This window comes from Myotis brandtii, unplaced genomic scaffold (assembly GCF_000412655.1).
Source record: "Myotis brandtii unplaced genomic scaffold, ASM41265v1 scaffold154, whole genome shotgun sequence".
NCBI lineage: Eukaryota > Metazoa > Chordata > Mammalia > Chiroptera > Vespertilionidae > Myotis > Myotis brandtii.
Window position 1 is genome coordinate 10458032 of NW_005355584.1, and position 12444 is coordinate 10470475.

At 35.4% G+C, this 12444-nt stretch overlaps 1 protein-coding gene across 2 annotated transcripts in view; it reads left to right on the plus strand.

Moving 5' to 3' along the window:
* The first annotated feature begins 1855 nt into the window (after nt 1–1855).
* USP14 (ubiquitin specific peptidase 14 (tRNA-guanine transglycosylase)) overlaps nt 1856–12444 on the plus strand; it is a 39059-nt gene continuing 28470 nt past the window's right edge. Inside the window, exons 1-5 of one of the 2 annotated variants that reach the window (XM_014535946.1) lie at nt 1856–1966; nt 3601–3746; nt 6652–6684; nt 9474–9578; nt 10261–10364. In XM_014535946.1, the coding sequence (XP_014391432.1) occupies nt 3663–3746; nt 6652–6684; nt 9474–9578; nt 10261–10364 (326 nt within the window). In that variant the 5' untranslated portion in view covers nt 1856–1966; nt 3601–3662. Of the gene's footprint in view, nt 1967–3584; nt 3747–6651; nt 6685–9473; nt 9579–10260; nt 10365–12444 lie in introns of those variants that run through there. The other variant, XM_005861608.2, reaches the window with a different exon arrangement.

Below are 12444 nucleotides of genomic sequence, written 5' to 3' on the forward strand. Positions count from 1 at the left end.
AATAGTTTCTGTCGCTGTCCTCGCGAGCGGGGACAGGTGAGGGTGTGTCCTGGGGCCCCGGGCCGGGCTCGGGTGCGGGGGGGTGTCCTGGTGCTCCTCGGGGGTGGCTGTGCAAGGGGCGCACGGAGGGAGTCTGAAGCCGGGGAGGGATGGAGGGACCGGGGTTTCCCTTCGCTTACCCCTTGGGCTGCCGCTGCAAGACCCCCTCTTTGGTACCAGTTTCTGTTTAGTTCCAAAGCAGATTGCGACTTTGTGTGTGTGTGTGTGTGTGTGTGTGTGTGTGTGTGTGTGTGTGTTTACTGCGTTTTTACTTCATCAAACGTACTGAGTTTCGAAGTCCGAAGCATGGTGTTAGCTCTGGGAGGCAGATGAGTGCAGTGCACCTGTCCGCGGGCATCGTTTCCTTTTGGTTGGCGTTTGACGGATTGTTGCCTGATGGTAGTCTAGGTCTAGCGGGTTGGCCGGTGGTCAAGTTTTTAATTAATGGACCTTCCTGTTTCCTAATCTGATTCAAAATGGCAGCTAAGATGTAGGTGGTGGCTTCAGTTGGCTATGGATGTGTGTGATTCGTTGGCCATACCTGACGATCATAATTCCTCTAATTGAAGATTAAGCGTTTTCAAAGAATGACATGCAACAGAAAAGTACCGTTTAACATCGAGGTGGATTCTTGATCTAGATTCTTCAATGGGATGCTTTAATAGTGATTGCTCAAGCTGTTTCTGTAATGATTAGCAGTAGGATAATTCCACAATAATTTAACAGTAGAATGATACTTGAAATATTACATTTATGCAATGTAGAGTTGAGGGAGCACTAATGTTGATAAATCCCACCGTAGGCTAATACTTAAACACACACAACAAAACCAACCCCTCTCTTGTGTTCCCCTAAAAATATGCCTATATTCACCAAACTGTCGATCTTAAAAACCGAGTTCCTTCTTAAATATTTAATCAAACTTTTCCTTATTTCCAAAATGGGGGAATTGAGGTCGATTTCTAAGGTTTCTTCCTTTGACATCTCTATATTGAGACTCTCTATTTTCAGGTTCTGCAAAAAGCCCTATATTAAAACGAGAACATTTTAAGTACTGTTTCATACGTTTTGTTAGAAAATTAAATATCCAGATTTTTATATAGTTAAGGTAAGTGCCATAACACTCAGTGACCACCTGTGTGCCTGGTACAAAGCTAGTGTTTTTGTACATGTAGCTTTGTTTCAACCTGCAACATAATCCTGAGATACTGGTATAATTCTCCTTTATGGGTTAGCAAAAAAAGTTTAAGTAACTTGCCCATGTGACACAGCTAAGTACATTTCAGATAGATTCCTCTTCCATATTGTTCTGGCTTAGTCCTGTATTTTGCTTGTGCTATTATGTTTTTAGCTTATCTCAATGTTTACAGTTGTATCCTCTTCAATTTCCCTGCTGCTGCTAGCATCATCTCATGTTCAAACCAGACCAAAGTTGCCTTTATGAAAGCCTTTCAGAGATTGCACATTTTCTATAACATAAAGCCTGTATGTTTTAGCATAACATGTTATCTTCCTTGACTTGATCCCTGGCCAGCTTCCAGTTTCAGCTGATTCTGCTTCACTCTGGGAATTATATACCATGCTGCTTTATGTTTTTCTTGTCTTTTCCAGGAATGCTTTTCTTTTTTCTGGCTAACACCTAATTTATCTTTGAGTCTTAGCTTGATAGTGATAAAAAATTGATAGTGAAAACACAGTTATCACTTCCTCCAGGGAATTCTTCCTTGCTCAGGAAGCATTCTTCTGTACTCCTGTAGCATTTATAATACTTATATTATTTATCTTAACCTTTTCTTCTCCATTTCTCCCTTGTTAGACTATAAATAAATTCATAGAGTCTTCCCTAATGCTTGTTACTGGACTTATCATTGAATAAATGCTGAATACATTAATTGAACTGATGAAAGAATTGGTATTTGGAGTCAGGGTCAGTTTTTCATATTCTGATTTTAGTAGTTGGAAATCAGGCAGCTGATAGTTGTGAGAGTCTCGTTTTAAATAGGTATAAAGTTTTTAGTGGAAACAAACTATATCCTTGAGTTTGTTTATTTTTACATATTTCAAAAATTAGCTATTCTATGAGGTTAATTGAAAATTTTTTATTGGTTGAAGTTTTTTTATTATGGTAAAGTATATGTAACATAAAATGTACTATTTTAATCATTTTTAAGTGTACAGTTTTTGGCATTCAGTACATTCACATTGTTGTGTAGTCATCATCACTAACCACTTCCCAAACTTTTTCATGTTTCTAAACTGAAACTGTTTCATTGAACAATATACTCCCTTTTTCCATTTCCTCCATTCTACTTTCTGCCTCTGAATTTGACCACTCTAGGTACCTCATATAAGTGGAATTATACAATAATAGTACTTTTGTGTCTGCCTTATTTTGCTTAGTATATAATGTCTCCAAGATTTATCCATGTTGTACAGCAGGGGTCCTCAAACTTTTTAAACAGGGGGCCAGTTCACTGTCTCTCAGACCATTGGAGGGCCGCACTATAGTTTAAAAAAAAACTAGTCGGCTGCTAAGCAACAGGCAGCGGTTGCAAAAACACCCGGCGGGCCGGATAAATGTTTTCGGCGGGCCGCAGTTTGAGGACCCCTGTTGTACAGTGTGTAAGAATTTCATTACTTTTTAAGGCAGATAATATTCATTGTGGATATATGCCATATTTTGTTCACCCATTTATCTGATGGACACTTGGGTTGCTCCCATCTTTTGGCTATTGTGAATAATGCTGCTATGAACATGGGTATAAAATACCAGTTTCAGTCCCTGGTTTGCATACTTTTCGGTATACACCTAGAAGTAGAATTACTGGATCATACGGTAATTCTATGTTTAATTTTGTTAGGTACTGCCACACCTTATAGTCTCATTAGCAATAACAACGGTTCCAATTTTCACCACATTATTTTCTAAATAGCTATTTGAATGGCTGTGAAGTAGGATTTGAATATTTTTTAGTGACTTAATTATGTCTTTATATAACCAAAGAAATATATATTTTTTAATATTTGACCATCTTGTGCTCAGGAACCACACTTTTCAATTCTTAGAATTCAGAATCTGTACTCCTTAACTTGTTTTAAATACGCTTTTTCTCCCAATTTTTTTCTCTCCAATCACCTTTCAAAAACCTCTCTTTCTCCTCTGTATTCCAACAGTATGTAGATTTTAATGACTGCTTAATTAAATACATTTTGAAGTCTGTGAACCTTATTCTGGGAAATATTTCATTGTGAGCATATTTTGCAGAAATTATTGATATAAGATTCCGAAGACTTGAATATTTACTAACTAGTCTTTTTTGACATTAGTAAGTCAGCCAACTTCTCTTAACTGTTGGTTTCCTTATTTATCAAATGAGAAGTTGGATTAGATCCAGTTAAATTTTGTTCAGGACCTACTGCATTCAGGTCACTTCTGATTTAGTATAGGCATTATGAACATAAAAAGATGAATGACATAGTTTGGCTTTCAAGAACTAGCTTCTCAATCTGAAGTCCTGTTATTTTGTAAATGAAAACAATCAATTATGGTTTTGTTTTCAGTTACCGTGAAGTGGGGAAAAGAGAAATTTGAAGGTGTAGAATTGAATACTGATGAACCTCCAATGGTATTCAAGGCTCAGCTTTTTGCACTGACTGGAGTCCAGCCATCCAGACAGAAAGTTATGGTGAAAGGAGGAACATTGAAGGTAAAACTTAGTCCATATTTTCATTATATAATACTAGAGGTCCGGTGCATGAAATTCATGCACTTGGGGCGGGGGCATGGGTCCCTCAATCCGGCCTGCGCCCTCTTGCAGCCCAGGAGCCCTCGGGGGATGTCTGACTGATGGCTGTAAGCCAGCAGTTGGACATCCTTAGTGCTGCCACAGAGGCTTCTGTGCTGAGCGGCACTCCTCCTCCTCCCCCTGTAGTCAGTGAGTGTCATAGCGCCCAGTCTTTAGGCCATTTGGTCAGTTTGCATATTAGCCTTTTATTATATAGGATTATTATATAATTAGTGAAATGTAGCATGTGAGGTCTTTTTATTTGGTGAATATATAGTTATGGGATTATAACTATTTTATTCATATTAGTTTAAGGAGGAACATTGTAGCCATTTCAAACATTATATTATAAAAGCATCACTAAATTTTTTATTTTCAAATGCTATATTAATGAATACCTCTGTGGGTCATGGGAGTCAGGTCAAGCCCTGATTTTAAAATACTGGAAAACTGTTAATTTTTTTCCTGTGGCCTTTCGGACTTCATTCTTTTAAGAGTAATTGCTATCTAAAACCTGTCTGGAGGTGGGAGAGAAAAAATTTTGTTTAAAAAAATAGAGAATTAAATTTTTTCAACTTCCCTTGGAATGATCACATTGACTATAGTTAAAGAGTCCAAGCTTACTAGCATCATTGATGAAGGGCCACAAAAAAAGATGCAAAGGTATTTTCTTCATTGTTATTTATAATACTGTATAAGTATAGTTTTTAAAACATACTTCAAGTGTTAGATATGAAATGCTAAGGGCTGGCTACCCCTGTTAGGTGGGCAGTAAAACAGATGTTGGTGAAGAAACATTATTTCTCCTCCAAGTTGCAGTATGAACTTTTAGTTATTGACTAGAGGCCCGGTGTATGAAATTCGTGCACTTGGGGGTCCCTCAGCCTGGCCTGTGCCCTCTCGCAGTCAGGGAGCCCTTGGGGGATGTCCGACTGACGGCTTAGGCCCGCTTCACTGGAGTGGGCGGAAGCTGTCAGTTGGACATCCTTAGTGCTGCCACAGAGGTGGGAGAGGTTCCTGCCACTGCCGCTATGCTCACCAGCTGTGAGCCCGACTTCTACCTGAGCGGTGCTCCCCCTGTGGGAGTGCACTGTCCACCAGGGGGCAGCTCCTGTGTTGAGCATCTGCCCCCGGTGGTCAGTGCGGGTCATTGCGACTGGTCGTTCCATCCTTCGGTTGATTTGCATATTAGCCTTCTACTATATAGGCTAACCTAATTTCTGCTGAGCTGTGTGCAGGTATACCTCAGAGATATTGCAGGTTTGGTTCCAAACCACTGCAGTAAAGTCTATTAAGTGTGCAATAGCATTATGTCTAGAAAAACAATGTATATACCTTAATTAAAAAATACTTTATTGCTAAAAAATGATAATTTTCTGAGCCTTCACATTTTTGCTGTAAGAGGGTCTTGTAAAAATCACAATATCTGCGAAGTGCAATAAAGCAAAGGTAGTAAAACAAGACATGTCTGAACTGATGGTGTACTGTAGGGAATTATAGAAAAATGCTAATTAAATGAAATTGACTACTAAATAACTATCACTTACCGAATACTTACTTTGTGTCAGGCTTTTATTATTTTAAAAAAATTCTCATCTGTATATATTTTAAAAATGATGAAAATAATTGTATTTTATATATTTTATAAATGAGGAAATAGCATCAGAGAGCTTTAAGTAAGATAAAGTAAGATACCAAAAGGGAATATGATGTACAAGTCAAGTAGATTTGGGTTCACCTCCCAGCTCTTGTGACCTGGGGTAAGTGCTCTGAGGGGGCATATATAGTTATTATTACTTATAATTAGCAGTAGTAGCCCTTAAACTGAGAAGTCTTTTTTTTTTTTTTTGTTAATATGTTGTTATTGATTTCAGAGAGAGGAAGGGAGAGGGAGAGAGATATAAGCATCAATGATGAGAGAGGATCATCGATCGGCCCCTACTGGAAATTGAGCCCACAATTCCGGCATGTGCCCCAACCAGGAGTCGAACCGTGATCTGGTTCATAGGGCGATGCTCAACCACTGACCCACCTGGGCCGGGTGAGCAGAGTCTTTAGGAAGTTAATGTGCAACTTTGAAGCAGGGTGTCTGGAGAAATAATTAGTGACTCCCCCAAAAGGAAGCAGATTGAGTGCCTGCTACCTTCTTCAAAAAAAAGGAGTAATATAGAACTGACTTTATCCTGTATAAGGAAGGGCATAGCATTAGTAAGCCAAAATATCTGTGAACCACTCACGGTATTAAGAAAAAAATCTTGATTTAATTGAACATATTCAAGTAAAAGTATTGTTTAATTGTTTCGTAGATGTGAAATTTTTTACTTAAGAAACATTGGACAGAGCAAGTATTATTAAGGGTTACTTTGTATTGGGTGGTCCCGTTTACTCTCCTGGAACCATTTTCAATAGCATTTTATCAAGAGTCTCCTGATTTGAATGACAAATTCTGTAATGACCCTAATTATGCAGACCTTATTTCATATTACTCTTCAGTCTTGTCACCTAAGGTAGATATTGGCTTTGATTCCAAACATGCAACGAACATGCAAAAATTAGCATCTTTCATTTGTCATCAATCAGGTGTTTTTTAGTACTTTCGGTGCTGCCAGGTTTACTGTCTTAGATTGTGTCTTATGTAGTTTAAGCAATTGATAGACTTAGTTTCTTTAGGATTGCATGTGTTTTTTAAAAAAATACTTTGATTACAATAATTTAAATAAAATCTGACAGAAAAAATTATATTTTGAGTAGCTTATAATTAGTTGATTATTAGAATATGCTTGGATTGTACAGGGGTGATTAAAAGTTATTTTTGTCTTTAAAACAGGATGACGATTGGGGAAACATCAAAATAAAAAATGTAAGTATAATCCTAAGAACACTATTTATTATAATGCAATTTCCTAATTATTATTTAAAAATATATTCCAGATGTCCTTTTTTCCATGTGTACATTGAGTTGTTCCAGCAACATCTGTTGAAAATACTTTTCTCTTTCCATTGACTTGTGTTGGAAACTTTCTTGAAAATTAATTGTACTTCTGTTTTTGGCCTCTTGTTTCATATACTGTATATTAGATTAAACTTCCACCACTAACGTATTCTTGATTATTAAAGCTTTATAAGTCTGAAAATAAGATAGTGTAAGTTCTCCAACCTTTTCTTCTTTGAGACTGTTTTAGCTCCTTTGAATTTTTGTATAATTTTAGAGAAGTCTGTCAATTTCTACAAATGGACTCCTGGAATTTTGTTTGAGATTACATTGAATTTGTAGTTCAATTTGGGGAGAATGCACATCATAACAGTATTGAGTATTAAAATCCTTAAATATGGTCTACTTCATTTGTTTAAGTCTTTATATTATTCTCTTAGCAGAGCTTTGTAGTTTTTCATTTCAGCATAGAGGTTTTGCATGGTTTTTGTTAGATTCATGGAACTTAATGTTTCTTAGTTGTTGAAAATGATACTTAAAAATGTGTTTTCCAATGTTCATGGCTAGATTATAAAAATATGGTATATTTTCATCCACATACTCACCAGCACTTTGTTGATTAATTTATGGTTGCTGTTCTGGCAGGTGTAAGGTCAGATAACTCACTGAAATTTATTTTGCATCTCTGATGATTAGTGACTTTGAACATTTTTTCATGTGTCTATTGGCCATCTGTATTCTCTTTGGAGAAGTATCTATTTAGGTCCTTGGTTCCTTTTTTAATTGAATTGTTTGTCTTCCTGGTGTTGAGGTATGAGTTCCTTCCATATTTTGGAAATTAAATCCTTATCAGATGGATCATTGGCAAATGTTTTCTCATATAGTGGGAAGACTTTTAATTAAGAATTTAGTGTCTTTAAATAAATGAAGGACTATCAGATACTATATTTTCTTTTACATCAGTTTTGGTAGTTGGCCCCTTTTAAGAAATTGGTACATTAAATTTAAGTTGTTGAATTGATTGGCATACTATATTTTTAATTCTAGAATCTGTAGTGCTGTGTTTTCTTTCTCTCCTTTTCCCCTTGGTATTGGCAAATTGTGATTTCTTAGCTATTGTCATGGGTATGAATTTGCTACATGAATTAAAGATTTTATAGTTTCTAATAAATAAAGATTTTATAGTTCAAACAGGAATTTCATTAAATTTGTATAATAATTTGGAATCATGTTTTTATAATAATTTTTCCAGACCAGAAACCTGTCATGTCCTTCAATTTACTTAGGTGTTTTCTTATATCCCTAACTAGAGCTTTATGGTTATAATCTTTATGGTGATATATAGATAGATATATAGATAGATAGATAGATAGATAGATTGATTGATTGATTGATTTCAGTGAGGAAGGGAGAGGGAGAGCCGATCATTGATCGGCTGACTCCTGCATGTCCCACACTGGGGATCGAGCCCGCAACCTGGGCATGTATCCTGACCGGGAATCGAACCGTGACCTCCTGGTTCATAGGTCAACACAACCACTGAGCCATCCTGGCCGGGCCATGGTTATATTCTTATTACATATTTCTTGTTATGTTTTCTCTTAGATATTTGTTGGTATTCTTTCTTTTTTATTGTATTTTCTAACTGGCTGTTGCTAATATATTCTTTAAATACTTGGTTTTCTTGAGATAGTTGTCTTTGGAAAAAGATTTTTTAGTGATGGCTTAGTACTGCTTTGCTATTATCTTATAATAAGTTTTAAGTAAAAGTTAAACCTCTGTACCCTTTTCTTTGTTTCATGTGTTAATATCTTCCAGTTAAGATATTGAGTAAGATTTTGTTCACATTTCAGGATTATGAGATATAGGGTGACAGTGTCTTCATTGGTCTTTTGTTGTATAGAATGTTGCATATGTATTGAATATAAGTATTCAGTTAGGTTAATAATGTGTGGAATTATAAAATTGAGTATTTTGAACTTATGTGTTTGGTTTGATGTTTTCTAGTAATGGAGTTTTCAATGTTCTCAATATTTTTATTCAAATGTAAATAATGGTTACAGTTACATAATAGATATTTATAGAAAAAATCCTATCAGTGCTTAATTTATTTGTTATGGGAAGAAATTGTGCCATTAAATGTTAATGATCATTTGAAGAATTCCCTCCTCTGCAGTATGTAAACATTCTCAACTTTGTTTATGATAGTATTTTTTCATTTAGCTTTATTGATTTATAATTTTTACAGAGCAAAGTTTACCTTTTTTTATTGTATAGTTTGATGAATTTGGTTAATTTTGTATAGTCATTTAACCACACCACAATCAAGATACAGAAGTTCCATCACTCTAAAAAGTTTCCTTGTGTCTTTTTGCCAATAAGCTGACTACCTCTGGCTGGAAGCATACATTTTGTACTTAATTTTTTTTTTGATAACTCAGTAATTTTTAGTATATTTACAGAGTTGTGAAATCTTCTCCACAGTCTAATTTTAGGATATTTCCATTACCCTGAAAGAAATGCACGTCTATTTAAAGTCACTCCTTCTTCCCACCTTCAGTCCTAACAACTGCTAATCTACTTTGTATCTGTATAAATTTACCTTTTCTGGCAAATAGAAGCATGCAGTATGTGTTTTGCTATGTCTGGCTTCTTTCATCGAACATAAAAATGATCAACTTTTGAGCATTTTATGAAATTAAATTTTTTTTAAACAGGGAATAACTCTACTAATGATGGGATCAGCAGATGCACTTCCTGAGGAACCCTCAGCTAAAACTGTCTTCGTAGAAGATATGACAGAAGAACAGTTAGCATCTGCTGTAAGACAAACCACATTTTATACGACCACTACTTTTCAGAAGTACAGTTACTAAGGTGCCTTTCAGAAAGTAGCACATGAATGCTTTGAAGATTTAACAGTTAATATCAAGATGTATTCATTATAAAGGCAGTTAATATCTGTAATATAAGTCTGGCAGGTAGTCAGCACTATTTAAGTGTTTACTATTATTTTTATGGGGAAACAGGCTCAAAGAGATTAAGTAGTTTAAATGCTGGGACATTTAAATTCTTAAAACCTTCCATGTTGAAAATACATACAATTAATCCTCAATTTAAATGCAATGTTAGTTTAGAAACTGGCCAACATACACTTGTCAAATGTTGTTATTAGTTTTACCACCCACCTTTATGTAGTACCATTCCTTTTTTTGTAAGTATTTCTATGTATATTTCGTCATCCTGTTTTAATGATAAGCCTGAAAGAGGACAGGATTGATATGACTATCCTTTTGTCCTTTTAATATTTTCAAGAAAGGAATTAAAACAGAGAATAACTGTTAGTATGATGCAAGGAAAAATTTTAGTTGGGGAAATAAAACGTGTTACGTTAGGGTAAAAGTGGAATATACATTGGTATAAGTTGGAAATTTTACTTTGAAGTGTGAACTTTAGTGACTTATATATGCTATGTCATTTTATAAAAATGATTTCTCTTATCAGATGGAGTTACCATGTGGATTGACAAACCTGGGTAACACTTGTTACATGAATGCTACAGTTCAATGTATTCGTTCTGTGCCTGAACTCAAAGATGCTCTTAAAAGGTAAGACAAAAGAGAAATGTTTTAAGTCTTCTTTAGGTAACAGAGGTTCACATTTGTATAGTGTTGTTGTGTGTGTGTGTGTGTGTGTGTGTGTGTGTGTGTGTGTATTTAGCATCTATATTGAGATATAATTCATTTATGAGATAATTCATTCATTTAAAATGTTCAATTAAATTGTCTTTATTATATTCACAAGGTTGTGCAACAATCACTACTTCTAATTTCAGAATATTCCCCACCCACCCCACCCTAAAGAAACCTCATACTCATTAGCAATCACTTCTTACACCCTTCCTACCTGCAACTCTAGGCAATCATTTATCTACTTTTTGTCTTATAGATTTGTCTTTCTGGACATTTTATACAAGTGGGATCATATAATATGTGGTCTTTTTCTATCTGCCTTCTTTTACTTATATTATTTTCTAGATCATTCATGTTATGTATTAGCACTTCATTCCTTTGTATAGCTGAATAATATTCAATTGAATGGCTATACCACATATGTTTATCCATTCATCAGTTGTGGACATTTGGATTGTTTCCACTTTAAAAATATTTTTTATTTATTTCAGAGAGGAATGGAGAGGGAGAGAGAGATAGAAACATCAGTGATGAGAGAGAATCATTGACCGGCTGCCTCCTGCATGCCCCTTACTGGGGATTGAGCCCGAAACCTAGGCATATCCCCTTGACGAGGAATTGAACCATGACCTCCTGGTTCATAGGTCAACGCTCAACCACTGAGCCATGCTGGCCGGGCTGTTTCCACTTTTTTTTTAGCTATTATGAATAATGCAGCTGTAAACATGCAATCACAAGTTGTACAGGTGAGTTGTTTTCATTTCTCTTGGGTGTGAGTGTATTGCTTGTTCACATAGTAACTCTATGTTAAACAACATTTTGAGGAACTGCCAGACGGTTTTCCAAAGTGGCTTCACCATTTTACTACCTCAACAGCAATGTAAGAGAGTTCCAATTTCTCCACCTCCATGCCAATCTTGTTATTGTATGTTTTTGATTATAGGCATCCTGAGGGTGAAAGGATATATCATGGTGCTTCTCATTTGCATTTACCTAATGAGTTGTAACATTTTTTCAAGTGCTTATTGGCCATTTGTACATCTTCTCTGGAGAAATGTTTGATCAAATTATTTGCCAATGTTTTAAGTGGTTTGTCTTTATGTATTCTGTATACAAATACTTTCTCAAATAGATAAATTGCAAATGTTTTTTTTCATTTGGTGATTTTTTTTTAACTCTTGATGATTTTGCTTATAGCATAAAAGTTGATTTTTTCTTTTTAAAAATAAGTTTATTGGGTTAACATTGGTCAAACGTTTTAAATTTTGATGTAGTTCAGTATTTTTTCTTTTTGTTGCTTGCTTGTGTTTTTGTTTTGAGTAGTGTCATGTAAGAAACCACTGCTAATCCTAGGTCACAAAGATTTATTCCTGTTGTTTTTATTAAGAGTTACATAGTTTTAGCTCTTACATTTAGGTTTGTGATCCATGTTTACTTAACTTTTATGTGTGATGGGAGGTAGGTGTCCCATCCCATTCCTTTGCATGTGAATATCCAGTTCCTGTAGTATTATTTGTTGAAAAAACTAATCTTTCCCCGTTGAATTTTCCTAGCATCTTTGTTGAAAATCAATTGATCATAATGGGTGTAATAAATAAGATTTAATTCTGGACATTCAGTTCTAGTCTAGAAATAAATTCATTGATTTGTATGACTGTGCCAGTGAGTAATGGTTTTAAAAAGAAATAAAATTTTGTTTTTATATCACTATAGATAAGAAAAAAGTAAACAGTTATGCATGTTTTGAGAACCTTTGAAATAATCTATAAATGAGGGTCTCTTCTCTTCAATGAATCTAAATGTTCAAAATATGACTCTCTCCAGGTCACACAGTTGGTTATAGTGTAATCCTGCATACCAAAAGTTGTGGGTTCCATCCCCGGTTGGCTATGTTACAGGAGACAGCCGATTGATGGTTCTCTCTCACATCGATTCTCTCTCTCTCTCTCTCTCTCTCTCTCTCTCTCTCTTCCTCTCAAATATATGTGGAAAGGAC